Genomic DNA, 17,961 nt, shown 5'->3' with positions numbered 1-17,961 from the left:
CACATAACGTTTCCCTTAAAAAAATACATTCCAATATGATTGCTTTCTCATATATTGATAAAGATTCAGTTGCATGAGGAAGTTGGTGCAATCTTTTCTTTTTCTTTGTCTCTTCCTACATTTTTGCTGAAAACCACATGGACAATTAGAACAATTAAAACCAAACAGTATTTTGTAATTTTGATGGAAGCTATTCTTGGACACCAAAGAGTACTGCATTACAGAAAAATAACATGATTCATCCAGTATTGTATTTTTCTTTACTTACTCATGGTCCGCGCAAGAGCAATCTAATTTTCACAAAAACTGGCAGCAAATAAGTGATTGGTTAGGATAGAAAATGTACAAAATTTACTGGCCTAGTTATTTATTGCACAACAGAAATTACAAGCGATTCAGATGTGTAAGATTTGTGTAAAATTTTGATTATTTCCCTTGAAAAGTAAGGGACTGATGCATACATAAATTCTCTCTGACTTGTGTGGGAATCTGCTCAAGGGTTCACAAAACTTCAATCTTTTAGTCACAAATAGAAAGAAAATGTCAGCGGATGAACAGGGCAACTACTAATCCAACAGGATGATTCTGACTGTCTTCAGTAGTAAAAATAAATCTCAAACTTGTAAACAAAGTATTTTCAGTAAACTGATAACTAAAACAGATTTCTGATTTTCTCTAATTTATCTTATTGACCTATATCCTCTGTTATACTCTCTCTCTAACTCTATCTCATTCACTCACAGCCACGCATGTACAAACAAACATAGTTGATCTAATAGCAGCAGCTGAGCCTCTGCACTGCATGTTGAGCTGATGTACCAGTATGACCCCGGCGTCTCCCCAGGGACAGGCCAATTTCCATACAGATAGACACAGAGTCAGGCTGCACCTGTGCTCTTGGAAACCCTTGTTGGCCTTCTATTAGATGGGGAGAAATTCTGATGCTTGTTAGTGCCGTGCACCTCCCTAGAGGAAAAAGTGAGGAGGGGAGAGAAGGAGAGGAACAGATATAGTTATCTGGGGATCCGGAGAAATGAGAAAATGAGAATGGAGAGGCACATCTGTCTACTGTTACCTCCTGCCGCATCACTGATGATGTCATTAATGTCAATTACCAGTGATATAGGATGACCCAAATAGAAATAACCCAATTTCTCCAGTTCTTAAATAAAAGTGTCTCAAAGTTTATTCAGAATTTGAGAGTTTCCACAAAAAAGGCTGAAGTGACTGAGAAACTGTGCTTGTTTTTGTTGTCCAATATATGACAGTGTAATTAGAGACACACACAGTTAAAAATGCTGTCAAAGCTATAGATCAGTCATTTTGATAATTCTTTATTTTACGAACAAATGCTATCTAAAATCAGATTAAGCACAAATCTATATTCATTTGACTCGGTAGCTGCTCTTTTTACGCAACCTCACATTGACTGACCACTAGGTCAGCATTTCGGTGGGTCGTCCAGTGTGCTGCTGAAGTCTCAATCTGAAATGCCTAACGAATAGAGCAGGTTTCCAGACAGAACAGTAGGTCTATTTGTGTTATTGTTTGATGCAGTCTTGTGAAAGTGTTTAGCTAAACTTTCAGTTTCCAAGACTTTTCATGTTGCAACCCTTCTATCCCTCTTACAACTGCTTATCTAGTTAAAGTTTCAACAGCATACAGTGATAACATCTCAAATAGTTCCGTGTGAATTGCAACTCTGTTTCAAAAGATGAGACGGAGGAATTGTCAGAAAAAAATAAAACTGGCTTACTCCATCTGTCAGTGGCACAACACTGATGTTTATGTATCTTATGTTACTCTGAAGACGCTGTCTAGACTGATGAAGATTCACTCACCTCAGAATGCTGGACTCTTACTGAGGCTGAAATGGAAGAACTGTTTGGTCATTTTACTGAGCAATCGCGCTGACTATAGAGTGCTGAAGATTCTGCACATGATGGCCTGGCAATCATTCACCATGGGGAGACAACAGGATTGTAAAGCAAATGGAAAAAACAGCCGACTTCGTCATTAGAGAGTTGCACTCTCTGAATTTGCAGCCTTCATAGAAAAACACACAATACATATACCAGGAGCACATCATAAATTATGCACAAACCTAAAATATGTAGTTGAATGAGATTTTTTAAAATGTATTGATTTCTTTGCACATGGCCCCGTAAAAAAATACATTTTTTGATTCACTAACAGACTTAGCCAAAAAAAAAACAAACAAAAAAAACAATGTGAAATTTATCAAAAAGTTTAACTCATGATTTAGTCAAAGTCAAACTTCTTGTCAGGTTAATTTTGATCAGTTGGATCTTTTGTGAAATATTAACGTAGTTCAATTACTCGCTAAAGTATAACCAGACCTTCCCAGAAAGGTCTTCTGGCTAATGATTTGTTGTGGAACCCTCCCTTCTGCCCTTTGATTCATTGGCCTTTCGTCTCTTTATGCAGGTCGCAATGAGCGGAGGAATCAATGTGAAATCAGCCCCCCGTGGGCCTTCCTCCTCAGGAATCCCCCTCCCCCGCAGCCTTGTGACCAACTCTCCAAAAACAGACCCCCGTCGCCAAGCTTGTGACTTGCCCAGGCCCTCAGTGCAGACCCCAAAACACAGCCCTACACATACACCCACTCACTCTCCCTCACTCCGTCCACGAAACTCCGGTATTCCTGGGCCTTCCTCTTGGGAACGCCTGAAAGACGGGGGCATGAAAAATCAACTCTACCACCGGAGTCATGTGTCACGTTCAGCCTACAGCAGCCCGGTGGTCCAGCGCAGATTACCATCGCCACACTCCAAGGACACATTGGATCTTCAAAAACCTGTTCCATCTCACATCATGCATGATGGGAATCATAACAGAAGAACCATCATTAATAAGAACCAAGCCAACAACCTGCATCCAGCTTTCCGTTTCAGAGGAGGTGAAAACTCCAACACAACTCAGGAAATGAGTCAAAATACGTTGGCAAGAGGAGGAAATCCCCCTAAACAGCAACCAGTCGAAGCCAGCATTGTAAAAAATGGGAACCTTCGGCCCGGTACCGCTCAGTCAGGCTCCAAACACACTTTTAGAAGTCACAGTGGCTCCACAAGTCAGTCAGACGAAGAGATGGGGACTCCAGAGGACAGCAGTTCAGCATCTTCTCCTGATCCTCTCCCACTTCCACTCATCACATTTGCCATGCCAGTAATATCCAGTGTTTATGAACAGGAACACCACCTGCCCAAGGACTCTACAGAGACACACACAACCAGAGTCAACATGGCAGCTGTGGCTCCATTCAGCTACAGGTAACAGAATTTTTTTTTTACGCCTATCACAGCTCACCACCTTGCAAATGTACTGACTCCTTTTAGCTTTTAGACATTTTTTCTGGTTGCAATCACAAACAAGCATATTTTACTGTAATTTTATTTAACAGACTAATTAAAAAAATCTGGAAATTAAAGGAAATATATACCTAACTCGTGCAATCACACAATTTTCACAAATACAAATCTGAACAGTTTGTATAATCTCCTGTAGTATTAATTACAGCTACAAGGATTTTGGGGTGGGGCTGCCCAAGTCCAGTCCTGATCAGCTGCTGTCCTGCAACTTCTAGAGTCATCCCTTCTCCTATAAACCCAAGTCAAATATATGGATCATTAAGATAGCCTGGCCGAAATACTAAATTAACATTAACAGGTGCCTCGTTCAGCTTGGTTCTTCTACTTTTGTTAAACTTTTGCAGCATTGCAGACAAACGTTAGCGAATGGGTAAAGTTTTAAAATTCAACACAGTCCACACCTACAGGAAGCAACCGCTTCTGTATGAAGCTAAGCATAGCAAGGGGCTGGTTTTTACCAGGCTGCTGTTTAGATGGCTCTCGAGAACTGGACTTGGGTACCCCTGTCCTAACTAAGGTGATCTCTGCAGACAATGGTTAGTTTTATTTTGGGTTAGTTAAAATAAAGTTGGTTATTTTGGTTAGGCTGAATACCAATGCATATAAAAATTTTTTATATCACATCACTGTGTTATTAGTTCTCTTTTGCGTCCTCGTGCTCACCATTAGTTCTCTCTGGTTATGAATACATGCTGACTACTACCTGGAAGAATCTAGACCAGACTCAGAGGCTTGTTCAGTCATTTCAGGCTAATTTAATTCAACAGAATCACCTCCAGAGATGCATCATTGTTGTGCTTGCATAAACACACCCTTCCACTTCTCCAAAGCAGAGCCATAGTTATTGTCTTCAGGTCCAGGCCTTACTCAGATTGATGTTCTCACTCAGATGCAGGTTACTGTGATAAATGATTAAAAAAAATATACATATATTTTTTTTTATTATTTTTTTTTACTTGTTTAGGTTTAAAAAGACTTTCTGTATTTGTATATGTATGTTAAATTGTGGAGGATAATGTGTAAATATGTTCCTCAGTTGAAAACAATATTTGAGTGTACTGAACTGTTTTGAATGAATTTACATGTTCAGTAACTGAAATGTGCAACGGTTATATGTGTTTGGCAGGCTGAGGATACAGGAGAGCGACTTCTCTCTGGAGGAACTGAGTGACTGCTCATCTGGATCTATTGAAGTCTGCTGTGATGACCTAACAACAGGTTAGAGACATTATTAAAATTATACATTTAGAAATTCAGGACATCAGTATTACGTTTAGGAAACCATGCAGATAATCACACCTACTAATTTCTGTATTAATAAAAATGATCTTGGTTCATAGAAAAGAGTAGCTTTCATTTCTATATTGGCAGTCGTCTTGTCTAATATCAAGAGATGAATTATTAGGATTCATGTCATTATTGGAAGTTTTCCTGTTTTATAAATCCTGTCAGTGTACCGCTATCTACCCGGCTCACGCTGCTGGCAATTAAGACATGTATAAAACCTTCTATGAGGTTTTTACCAGCTGGTTGTGAAAAGGGTGTGGGGTGGGGGCTGGTCTTTTGGGCCAGTCATGGTCTTTAAAAGGCCTCTGGCTGTCTTTGGGCCTTGATTGTGGTCTTGTAATTGGTCCCTAGCAGGCGTTAGAAACAGAACCGAAGTGTTAGTCCTCTGAAGCTGCATTTATACGGAGGGTGGACTGACATCTTAATCACTGTAATTTAGATTGCAGAGGAAGGGAGGGAAATAGGTCGGAGGGTAAAGATTTTAGGCAAGTGGGAGATGGAAAGAGAAGTGCGCAGAGGGACAGCGGATGATGGATCTCATTTTGTTCACAAAGGTCAGAGTGAAAAACGGCACAACTCTGCAGCAGAACGAGCATACAGTTCAGCGCTTTTAAATAGATGATGTAATTGTTTAAATGGTGGTCCCCACTGAATATGAGTTATTTTTCTTGCAGGTTCTGTTTTCCATATGATTGCATTCACACAGATTCAATCAGGGGTAACATGATCAGCTCGCCTATCTGAGGCTTTAATGAAGATCTGAACATTTAATGTGATTGTGGCACCAGGTGGTCTTTCAATTAGAGCGCAGACCTTCCGACCTCAACTCTCTCCAGAACAGTATTTGAGTGTACATTTGTACCTCTGTATGGAGTGTGTATGTGTGTTAATGTGCGTCTGTGTGGCAGCCCACAGATGGTATTTGAAAAGATAAATGTGATGTGGACTCGGTATCATTTTTCATCTCCCAGGAAGGGAATGGCTTGAACGTCCCTGTGGACATTCTAAAGGTCTGTCAGTCTATAGAGTGGATATCTCTCTGTTATTCACACGTTGTGCAGACAGAAACAGAAGCTGTGGAGATTATAAGGATACAATTAATTACCAACATCAACAAATCTGTGATAAATATACATAGACAGTGACAATTGTGCAAGCTTACATTTTATGCATTTTTGTACCATGGTGTTAAAGCGCCTGCATAGTCTAACGGATACTGCTTCAGGGATCTACCACTGCCTCTACTCTTGGACAGTTCATAATCCTCTTTGGCCAATCCAATCAAGGGGAGACATATGCCATGTTGGTGTTGGACAGTGATGAGTGGTTTAGTAGCTTTCTGGAGATGATCAGACAAAAGAATGGATAAGACTATTTGCTCACTCATCCCCAGGAGGAGTAATCACTGTTTATGGTTTAATGCCATTCCTCTCACCGTGTTTGATCCAAGTGTTGAGCTTTCAGGAGTTCTGCACTCAAACTTCAGCAAAGTCAAAGTTACGATGCATCTAAAGAAGTTGAACCAAAGTTGAAAACATAACACAAATGAAATGTACACAATTTAGCCATGCCAGCCAAACAAGATGATGATATTGTATCTCACTCTTTTTGGCCATTTTGTCTAGAAGAACCTGTTCACCAATAGATATTGTATGTTACTATGTGTGCCTCTGGATTGATTAATTTCAAATGCATAGCAGTTACTATAATAAATTATTTATATAGGCATTTTTGCAAAGCAGCCATGTTGGATGTTTAGGTCAGGTTGCTTTTGCAGTCAGAAATATTAATTCAGCAGGTAATTTTGTGTTATTTCACAGTGGAAAAGGTGACTTCTAAGTGCAAATACTGCAGTGCTCTAATACATCGAGCATGAAAGAAGAGCCTCCCCCAGGGCAGCTTTTGCCCACAATAACTCCCAACACATAGCCTCCGCGTCGTCTTATCTCCATTTCTGCTGCTTTCTTCCTGCAACCCTTTCCCCCCAGGGAAAGGTTCCTTATAACAAAGGAAGCAAGGGTTAATGCACAGCTGCATTACAGAACAGGAGATGAAGGAGGAAAGCATGGAGAGAGATGGGTAAATTAAGGAATGGGTGAATGATTACACACACAGGATCTTTCTTGACCTGTGGGATGACTCCCAACCCAGGCAGTCTAATTAAGTTATTCATGTGTGTAACCCCCTCAATTTGGGACACACAGAAAGACACTCAAAAGTGAAATCACAAAGACATCTCTCTCTGTCACATTAATAACCCATGACAAAGCATGTTCACATGCCAGAATATAAACACACACTGTGGATTTGCGACCAATAAATTTCAACTTTTATTTTGATATACACATTTATAATATACTTAAAGATCCCACTGACAAACTGTTGTAACCAGGCAACCATCGCTGGTAGCATAGCATTATGGGATACCCCAGGAAAGTGTCCTGAGAATGTCGACACTGGGGATTTGGCCAGAGACCATCTCTACAATTTCTTTTTTTAAAATAAACATGTAAGGTGCAAATTCTCATCCATCACATACTTCTCTGCATGGCAGCTGATGTTTTTTTTTCCTGCTCTCAGCTGGTGTGTGACTCATGATGAGTTTGTGCCGTCCACCCAGAGGGAGAGAATGTTTTATTTTATTTTTTTTAAACAAGATTAACATTCATGCTGCAGGAGTTGGCTGCTTGTATGACTGATACAGTCTCACTTTTGACACTGAAAGCTGGATTGCTGAAATGCTTAAGCTGGTGACTCATGGAGCTCATCATCAGTGGTCAGTGTAACTACTAGACTAGAGATTTGTCACTGCTGGAAAAACCCTCTTTGTTATTCAAGCAACATTATTCTACCACAAAGGAGGAAGCCACGTACTGTATGCATCAACCAGACCGCTGTTTTAAGTGTTTTGTGTGTAAACAGGACATTAATAACCATGCCGTGGTGTTTGTGTGGTCCAAGAGTGTGTATGTGAGAGTAGTCCCTTGTGTATGTGTGTCAGTGTGCCGTTGTTCTTTGCGTCCTGTGGACCCCCTCTGTTTGCATGTTCGCGGACACAAGCAAACGTCGGAGGAGAGGTGAGGCATTGAGGCAGGATATCCCTTCTCTGTCTTACGAGCTTCCTTTGGTCCTCTGGCTCACATACTGAGATCCTTCCTCACCAGTTCCCTTCCACATCTCACTCTTACTCATTGCTTTGTTTCTGAGAAGAAAACTCCACTGATGGTGAACATCATAAGACTGAGTTGGAAAGTTACACGAATCTTCAATTCACACTGCTTTATTGTAAAACTGAAGGAATATTGCTTTATGTGACGAAGATGGCATCTTGAGTGACTTCAACAAACCAAAATGTATGTCTGACTGTTTAGCAAAGCACCATTGTCAACTATCCCAAACTTTTTCAATGAGATTTTGATCATGGGAACAAGTAGACCTCTCCAAAACAGGCATGTGATTGTCCTGAAGGAGTCAGACAGGCATTTGGAACTGCAGTGTGTCTTGTTGAAAGACCCAGTCATCACTGCCCTTAGTCAAGAAGGATGAACTCTACAATTTATCCACATATCCAGCTGCAGTCTTGGGACTGCACAGCTCTATTGTTCTTTTGAAGGAAAAATCTCCATTGTCTGCCTGACTATAGTCTTGTTGTCTTTCAACAAAAACTGTTGTGCTCATCCTTATCTCCCGCAGTTGGTGTGCGCAGGACAGGGTGTGTTCTGGACAGGTTACCAGTCCATTGCAGGACACCTTCAGGATCATTTTCTAAATTTAATGTCTCACTGCATAAGACTTACTGGCCGCAAAGGTACCTTGCACCTTTATTCTGAATCTCAACAATCCATGCTCAGAAACAGAAAGCTATTTGCCTTTGCCATTAGCATAAACAGAGGAAAAGCTTGGGCAAAAAAATCAGATGAAAACTCTGGACTTAAACGTCCAATCAGTTGATGAACAGCCTGAGTTTAAAAACAGCTTTCAGGCAATTTCCTTGATCCTATTTGTTTATGTATTCACTTCGGGTTCCGTCTTCTGCTTTTTACACATTTAAGTTATGATCTATAATTCAACAGCACAAAATGTGAAATCAAAATCCTTCCGGTCCTTTTTCTTTTGATGTGCTGTCTTTTTGATTCTCAAACAGGCTTCTAGCCTCTCAGTCCCCCCCTTTTCTCTCCTCCTTTAAATCCCACAACTTTTTGTTCTCTTATTTGCACACAAAAAGGCAAAACAAAAGCAACGGAGAGGTGGTGGATGACAACAGTGAGTGGGTGAAAGTGAGAACACATGCCATCTGCTAAACCTAAATGAGACTCTTTTCTTTTATATTTAGGTTTGAGGCGCTTTGATGCAGTTGCTTCCAAATCTTCTGTACTGCTCTTTCCTCTCAGTACTTTTCCTTTCAAGGCCCAAGGCCTTGTATAACTTTGTAAACATGCGTATAATGAACCATTCAGTGCATCTCAGTGAGTCCTTCTTCACATGACTGCTCTGTTGAAATATAGTGGCGAATTTGTTTCACACTGGTTAAAAATGCTAAGGCAAATATACTCATGCAAAGGAGCGAGCCACTGACCACTTTCTCCACGTCTGCCAGCCTTGCTGTCTGTTTGCCGCTATTTGACCCTGTGCATTCTATCTACTATCTAATTTTACTTGTCAGTCATACCTTTCATTACCTTTTTCCAGTAAATACCTTTAGCCATTTATGGAAATGTTCAAAATATTATGGCAATTTAAGACAAAAGTGTTCACATGCATCACTCTAAAATATGCTGAGGGTACGAGGCTGCTACATGCTGGATGTCAGGGTTAATATTTAGGACGGGCACTCATTACACTCCGAAACTATTAGCTACTTTGATGTCAGGACCAGATTGCTCAGGTCTGAGAGGCCGTCTTAGTATATGTGTGTTTGTGTACAGCAGCACTGAAAAGTACTCATGAGCCTGGAACTTTTTCATGTTTTGTCACAATGTAAGCAACGCCTATTTCTTATCTGACAGACCAGTATAATGTAGTGTATAGCTACATGTTTTTCAAAATTGGTTACACTCTGAAAAGTTTCGCTTGTATATATTTAGCCGTCTTTAATCTGGTAACCATAAAGCAAATCCAATGTAACCAACGACTTCCAGAGGTTTTCTAATTAGTAAACAGAGTCCATGTGTGTGCAATTTACTGCCCATATGTATCCAGCCGTTCTGTGTAGTTGCTCATTCGAGAACATTAGAGAACAAGACGGCATTAAGAAAACCAAGCAACCAATCAGACGGCTCTGGTTAATACTAGGGTTAGGGTATGAAACAGTACAGGACAGGACTCCGTACGAAAACTTGCATAGCTGCCAACTTAAACTGACTGCTCAGGTGAGGAGAGCATTGTACCTTCCAGTACAATGACAAAAAAAGTATTCTGTTCTATTTTATTTTATATTAATTAGGGAAGCAGCAAAGATGGCCGTGGCGTCTCTGAGGGAGATGTGGGGATCCAGAGTCTGATAACATAACAACTCTAAGTCGTGCCCTCCAAAAGAATCTGACAACTATGACATGGTGTTAAGAGGAAAAACACAGTAAAAAGAAAGTCATAAGTAGTCCTCCTTTTAGATTTGTCACAAGACATGTAGGGTAGTGTGAGTCCTTTTGCAATGCACTGTATGTGTGTGCTTGTACGGGCACACTTTGAGACTAAGCAGAAAGAAAGTGGAACAATAATCTCCAAGTCTAAATCAACCATATATTAAAGCGATTAGACTGTGGAGCCAGAGAGACGAGTGTTTTTGAACAAACGGGTATCTGTGCACTGCTAATGCAAAACTTTACTTGTGTACATATGTGTGTGTTTGTAAGAGCACCGACTCGTGTCTTTTCCCTGAATGGGTCTGTGCAACACACAGAGCAATCTTGTATGTGGCCACTTGCTTCTCACTAGCCTTAATCCTTCATCAGGGAAGTATAAGAGCTGATGTACAGCACCTAATAGCCTTAAATTACAGCCCTCACAAACTCGCCGCACCCCCCACTAGCTCAGAGAGCTCATATAGCTGTCACCGCACAGCCCAGGCTTCACTGTGGCAAAACCACTCCAACATTGGTCCTTTATTAAACCTTGCTACCACTAATTAATGGAATGGCCTCCACACAATAAAACAGCCTCTGTATGCCTACGTCTTCATCCACACTCCTTTACTACACACCCTCACTCAAGGCCAAATGGACTTTAGGCCAGAGAAAAAAACAAAACAAAAAAAACATGCATTGTAATGTGTTTTTTGTGTTGTTTTGTAGGTTCAGTCCAAACCCGTTTGAACCGTTTTTAAATTAACTCTCTGCCACTGAGGTGAAATGTCAGCAAGCAGGCTTGTTTTCACTCTGATTTTGTATTAACCGATTTATGCAAATGCAACAAGAACCAGCTCCTTTTTTGCCGTTTGGGTGCCTGATAAGATCCTGGCTGTAGGCATTGCTACTTGCAGATTGAACAAAGGAACACACCTACCATTAAGCACCAAATATGTGAATGCTTTGTCCGTTAGATGACCACTATGCACACAGGATGCATTAGTGCTCAAAAATGGACTGCATGCAGATATGTACTGATAGTGAGTGCCTTATTATTGACTTACAGATCATTTTGTGCTCCATCAGCATTGTAATAGACATTGTAAAGTACAATGTGTGAAAACACTGTAAATTGTTTCCCGTTTTGTTCTGGTTAACTTTGTTTTAAATTATTTGGCATTTATTATGCTTTCAGGGAAGTATTAACAGAACATTTGCAAATTGCTTTGAGTATTTTTCTTTCAGTCACACCATCCACACTGAGGAGTGTTGTTCCCAGTGCAGTCTGGTAGATCTTGGGAAAGGGGCATTCACTGACTGGAAACATGCCCCAGTGATTTTTGAGCATGCTGTAATTGCTGATTCTAAGCCCAAGTCAAATTCCCAGTGAATCTCTATTATCAGCAGAGACTGGGATTTTAGCAATATTTTTGGGAAACTAATAATTCCTCTTTTTGTGTGTGTTCACACATAAAAGTTTAGAATATTTCAGTCTGGATTTGGTCATTCAAAAAAAAAAAAAAAAGGAAACATTGACTCAAAAAGCAACTAAAAACTATAATTGAAAAGATGATTGTCAGATCAAGATATAGATTAAGCTCTTACTTCCATAGCAGAGACATATAATGATAGTTTCCATACATAAGCAGACTGAAAAGCATTTGTGAGGCTGTCCTCACCTAGACGAGAAATTGTGTAGAGTGTTAACGTGGCCATGTTAACTAGGGTGAAACAAGGTCTGGTATCCAAGATCTAGTCTTCTCTGTGAAGAGAAAAAAAAATTAGTAGACTGGGGAGGAAGAAAATAATTCGTTCTCTTGTCTGGGTTGGAATGTCTAGAGTGATAAGATGATATGGTGAACACTAACCAATTCCCTCCACTGGAGCTCTTACTTCTCTGGTCCTGTCTCATCAATGTGACACACTTGTGGAAGACCCATTCATACACAGGCATGGGGGAATACAGATAAAAACACACACTCTTAGGTTCTCTCTCTCTTTCCCTCAAACACACACACACGCACAGTTTTTACATCACTGAGGCGATGACTTTGTAATGTTGAGGCATGCACGAAACTGTACGATATCAATTTAATAGCTTGTGTATCTGCATTGGCCGGATGGAGTAGGTGGGGTAAAACGGGAAGTCGGCAAAGATGCAATGAGAGATAAGTGATGTGAGGCAGGTGAGGTAATGTAATGACAAATTCAGTTCTATAAGTTATTAGTTGTGGCTTAGTAAGTCACAGAAATGATCTTAGTTTTTACTTGATTTACATCCAATTACTAATTTCTGGGTCTTTAGCGGCTGGACAATAAACTAATCATCAAAACGGGTGTTGACGTAGGACAAGGTGAAGGGGAGAATTAATTCTACACAAAACGTTTCATATCTCGTAAAGCCCTCATTGTTTCCCATTCACTGGTGAGCAGCGTAGCACAGCCTCTGCAGTGTATTTTGGAAACGGAGGATGGAGCGGTGAATCAGCCAGTAGGAGGAGAGACCACGCGAGTGACAACATGAAGGAAGGAGGGAAGGAAGGAACGAGGAGGATGAAGGAAAGGAGGGTGAATGAGCTGCCGGGGGAAGAGTGAGCAACGCAGTGAGAGAGGGAGAGGCAGAGGGAGGAGAGGAAGAGGAAGAGGGGGGTGTCGTTGGTGCTGCAGCGACTGTTTCTCCTGTCAGTCGGCTGCTGGTCGCCTGCCGAACAGGAGGTAGTACAGAGCAAGACAGAGGTACCCTGAAGGGACATTGAGGTAGCGTCTGGCCAGGTTTTCATCTGTGTTGCGCAGGCAGTCGTGGATACGCTTGTAGCTAGTGGATTTTGGTGCTGAACAAGGAGCTGCAAATCCATGGATTATCAGCAGCAGTGAGTACGACTGTCACTCTACTAACCCACTCATCATTTTTAGCAAAGAAGTGAACCCACAGTCTCACACTGCAGGGAGTCTGGCTCACTCAGTCATGACCCTGGGGTAAAAGGGGGCGACAACCAGTCAGCCTTTGTGTCTTTACGCATTTCTTTGTCCCCTTCTTTTCTCTGGTTCCTTTCATCAGCTGGTGCGTGTGCATTTCTGAGTGGATGACTGATGCTGTTGCTTTTCTTCCTACAGGAGGGATGCTGGAGGCTAATGTGGCTAACATTAGCATGACGGCTAAGCCCAGAGAGCTGGATCTAAGGTCTGCAGCTGTCTCCTGTCAGGATACTTCAGCCCAGCCCATGGCATCCAGGAAGCCACAGGCTAAACCCTCTGCATTGCCCCAGGCACCTTCACGTCCTTCAGGGTCAGAGCTCAAAGTGTATCGGCCCAACTCCGGCTCGATCCCTATTCCAATACCTAATCCGACTGGGCTCCGCAAGCAACGATCACTTGGCAACTTGTGTGTGCTCACCGACGCTGAGAAGAAGCTGCACCTGCACCAATCCCCTCGATGGAACGATGATGCAAGCCGTCATGGAGCAGGGTCAAACAAAGCCGGACAGACCAAGGCAGGTCAAGCAGGTGGCGGGAGACCACCTCTCTCTCGGACACTTTCAAAGTCAGAACAGTCTCTATTCCAGGGTAAGCCCAAATCCTTTGGCTCCCCGGCAGTAGCTTCAAACATGGGTAAGCCGAGTCGAATCCCGGCTCCTGGTAAACCACGGGGACCTTACGCCGAGGTGAAGCCAATCAGTAAAGCCTCCGAAGTGAGCCCAGGTACAGACTCTGCCGAACAGCTTCTCAAAGCTAACTCCAATGGAACTGGGAGTGCTGGCACCAATGGCAAGAAACCTGGGGAGAAAGGTAAATCTGGAGCTCAGCTATCGGAGGAAAAGAAGGAGAAGAAGGGGACAGACGGAGAGAATGACAAGAGTTTTCTAAAGGTGGACCCAGAGTTAGTGGTGACCGTTCTTGGAGACCTGGAGCAGCTTCTCTTTAGCCAAATGCTGGGTAAGTGCAATGCAGCTTTACTCTCCACACCTAAACCCGTCCTTTCACCTCCGACTGCATGAACTAGCACAATTCGGCTCTATATCATTGCTGAAGCAAGCATTTCTAGAGCGCTGACATTGTTTTGTTGCGCAGCAGCAGAGTGTTTTGTCCTGGTCTCAACTGACCCAGTGCCACAGTGATCTAGATTTATATTAAACCCTCTCAATAGGTTCTCTCCCTCTCATTTTCAGACTTCAGATGAGCAAATCTGAAGCCTGTGACAGCAAATATCATGCATTATTGTAAGCAGCGTTTAGGAGGCATCGTATCCCTTCATGTTTTCTGGCTCCCACTAAAACCAGCCATTCGTTAATAAATGCCGTGTGAGTGGGACTCGTGGGGTGTGTGTTTTCATTCAGTAAATAAAACGGCTGCACATCGAGCCAGGCTCTGGTCACAGTGGGCCACATATTTAGCTTCGCTGCACCCCTCCCTCAATCCCACCCCTTCCCCGTCCACGTCTATTGATCTCCGGGCCACTGACAGATGGTCACTATCCACCCCACTCCAATGTCCTCCCCCTGTTTCCGAGGGCAACGTGTGGGAGGAGAGAGTGGAATCGTAGCGGGTGGCTGAATGGGCAGGTAGTTGTCTGCCGTGGATGTAAACAAGTTGCGGTCATTCGGATGTGCTGCTTTATTCTAAGCCTTAGCTTCTGGAGATGTACTGTGAGAATAATGACTGTGTTTATAATTATTGCGCTGAACTAAAACCTTTCACCCATTAATCATTTATAGACAGTCTCTGAAATTCTGTGTTGGGATATTGCTCATTCTCTTTTCATCCATCCCTCTCAGTGGGAGAAGATCACATCTTAATTTACAGGAAGTGGGGGGGAAAGAGAGAGACTAGTGAAGTCTTGACAAAAATTAAAAAAAAAAAATTCTGCTCATTTTCAAACCCTCTGCCATCTTGCCTCTGCATTTCGTCCTTTTCTCTTCAGTAGCTTGTCTCCTGCAGCAGAGCCTAAAATCCCAGCCAGGATGACCTTGCCCCTGCCGGCCTCAGTGTGTTTGTTCTCTGGATGCTGTTTTGTGTGTGGATGCTGTGTACATGTGTGTGACCTTGTTTGCTGTTGTGAAGTTACTGGCGAGACCCTCATTAAGCAGACAGGTAGGGAGGATAAGGTTAAAAAGAGAGAAAATCCTCCACAGCACTGAGCTTAACAAGAGAAAAAGGAAAAGGCAGAACCATTTCACAATGTCAAACAAATGTAGAAAGATTTTTTTTTTAAATGGATAAAAGGCATCAGTGATTTCACTCTAAATTGAGCAATGTGAACTTTAACCAATAGCATTTGCTGAATTAACTTTCTTAACTTACTGTTAAAATTTGGCCACTAGGAAATACTGATTATTCATCTGATGTTAAGCTTAACGTCGGAAAGAAGTCAAACAATTAACATCTTTCAGATCCGAGCCATTCACATCTGATAGATCAATACAAAAATTTCATGGGATTATTTGAGTTTTCAAAGAACGAGACCAGGATCACAAAACCAAAGGCGAGTTGCATGTAATCTGCCAGCATTAGCAGATAATTATTTAACTGTTTGCTTAAGTTTGCTGGTGTAGTTTTAGCCGACCAATGGCAATAAAAATTTACTTTTACCTCATGGCCTTTTCAGTGCTTTTTGTCACTTTGATAAGAAGTAGAACTCTCTCACCATTACGTTTCTCCAAAAGTTTACGTTTAGGATGCACAATGGCATTTAGAGTAAGAAAAACACCATTAACAAGACAAAGTATCCTGCTGAATAGAAGCAATACCAATTGACCTAAAATTAACGTCTACCAGGAATCTTCCATCAGCGGGTCATTACTCTCTGCTACGACCTCCAAGAAGTGTGCATCACAAAATCACAGCATATACAGAGGACATTGTGTGCTTGTGTGTGCGCGCAAATGCGTGTTTGCGTGAATTTGCATGTGTGTGCTGAAGAGAGGTTAATCGTAACTTGCCCTGTAGCTTTGCAGCTGTGGGCCCCTCCTTTATCGTATCTGCTTCTCCATTTCCGGCGGGACTCTCGGCTAATTGGGTTCTGTTCTGTCATCGGAAGATAGATTATGGATGCTTAGTGGATCTACACCTTCCATTCTCTATGCAGTCTGACCTCAGATTTCGCTTACTGGGAATATGAATATGCTGGCACAGGATATTTTACTGGAGAAGAAAATTATAACAAACAAATCTGTTACGCTAACTGTTATCCGTAGGGAGTAGGAATCTGCCCGTACTTTTTGCATGTCATATTGTGTGACATCTGGCGACATCCTATGTGACACTGTCCTTTTGAGGTTAGCCTGCAGTAATAGATAAGTATGATGTGGAATGCCAGTGAGGTTGTATAACCAAACACAATCTTTTGTGTATTTAAAAAAATAAAACTCCCCTCCTAAGCACATTGGAGAAAGACAAAGAAATAACGATCTGAATTTCTTGCAAGGTCAGGATTAGTTTCTGTCATATTTGTTTATCTTTAATCAGACATGTTTTACCACTGGGTGATTAGCAGCTTTTCATTTATTGGATTTAGGGAACTATTTGACTAATCTGTGCACGTGAGGGAGCTTTAGGTTCTGGAGGTCTTTCCTCCAAATCCAGAATGTATTTTAGAATCTTCTGAGAGCAGATTTAGAGTTAAGGCTGGATGTGGAGGATAGAGAGGATGAAAACTACTTGTGAAACTCTGCCACCATAATGAATAAACTTGAAATGCTTTAATAGTCATTTTAAAGCTCTGAACCTCAGATGTCTTCCACTAATGACCCTCGTGGTCCAATCCAGCTCCCATAATGAGGTACGATGGAGAGGGTAAAGCTCCCTGAAGCACTAGCCTCTCTCAGCATGGGGCAGGAATAGTTTAGAGCGAATCCCGGCTAAGACGCCAACCAAGCTTCCGTATTAAGCCTCACATAAAGATAATGAGAAGATGTAGCTCCCACTCCCCACCCATTCGCCTAATCACAGATCTATCACCGTGGAAAAGACCATCCATACAGACTGAAATGAATTAAAGCTTAAAGTCATCAGGGCATCTGTTTGGTTGGAGATTTAGGCATTTAGACAAGTAGGTTAGAAGATTGGAGAAGCTCTGTGGTCCTGGTGATCACTTGTGCCTCTAAGTTAAATTTCTCCATACTCCTTTACAGACTCATAGTAACCAAACAAGTGGTGTGTTGTACATATTTGAATATGTATGTTTGCTAAAAGGGTATTAAACTAAGAAAATATGCAAGTTCTGCTTTTTATTGTGCTGTTTTTCTCTTGGTGAAATGTCCGTCTGAAATTTATATAAAATCAGTTCAGTTCAATTCAAGACGATACAAAAACAAAATGTGACACAAGTTGCACATGGATGCTCAGGAAGCTTCCTCTGTTAACAGAGTGCATGTTTTTTTTTACACTGACACTGAATTGTGTATCAATTTGTCTGTTTGGTTGATTTTCTTCCCCTGACTCTTATTATGGAAAAATAAGCCCCAGAGAGAAACCAACAGGAGCTTTAACAAGAACACAAATGCAGTAGTTTGAAGGGGGTTGCCGGAAAATATTATCAAATCACTGTAGCCTCCTCGGTCCAAAGTACGCTCAGGCATCAACGCAGAATGTGTGCCATGTTCGGTCACACATGCACTCTCCTCCTCTTATTCCTCAGGGTTTTTTTTTTTTTTTTTTTTTACCGGGACGGGGGACTTTCCCCAGCCAGTTCCCCCCTTTTGTTTGGGGGGCTGGGTCCCTAATGT

The 17,961-nt window shown here is 41.8% G+C and overlaps 1 protein-coding gene across 14 annotated transcripts in view; it reads left to right on the top strand.

The window, feature by feature from the left end:
* Positions 1-17,961, top strand: part of nav1a (neuron navigator 1a) — a 95,239-nt gene that overhangs the window by 14,290 nt on the left and 62,988 nt on the right. For 12 of the 14 annotated variants that reach the window (XM_015031121.1, XM_015031132.1, XM_015031131.1 and 9 more), the window contains exons 3-5: positions 2,449-3,290; positions 4,516-4,607; positions 13,355-14,173. In XM_015031121.1, the coding sequence (XP_014886607.1) occupies positions 2,455-3,290; positions 4,516-4,607; positions 13,355-14,173 (1,747 nt within the window). In that variant the 5' untranslated portion in view covers positions 2,449-2,454. Of the gene's footprint in view, positions 1-2,448; positions 3,291-4,515; positions 4,608-12,844; positions 13,111-13,354; positions 14,174-17,961 lie in introns of those variants that run through there. The other 2 variants (XM_015031127.1, XM_015031128.1) reach the window with 2 other exon arrangements.

This window comes from Poecilia latipinna, unplaced genomic scaffold (genome assembly GCF_001443285.1).
Source record: "Poecilia latipinna isolate Pla-1442-1.1 unplaced genomic scaffold, P_latipinna-1.0 Scaffold199, whole genome shotgun sequence".
Classification (NCBI taxonomy): domain Eukaryota; kingdom Metazoa; phylum Chordata; class Actinopteri; order Cyprinodontiformes; family Poeciliidae; genus Poecilia; species Poecilia latipinna.
Note: the sequence above shows the minus strand (reverse complement) of the source record. Positions and strands in the feature narration are given on the sequence as shown.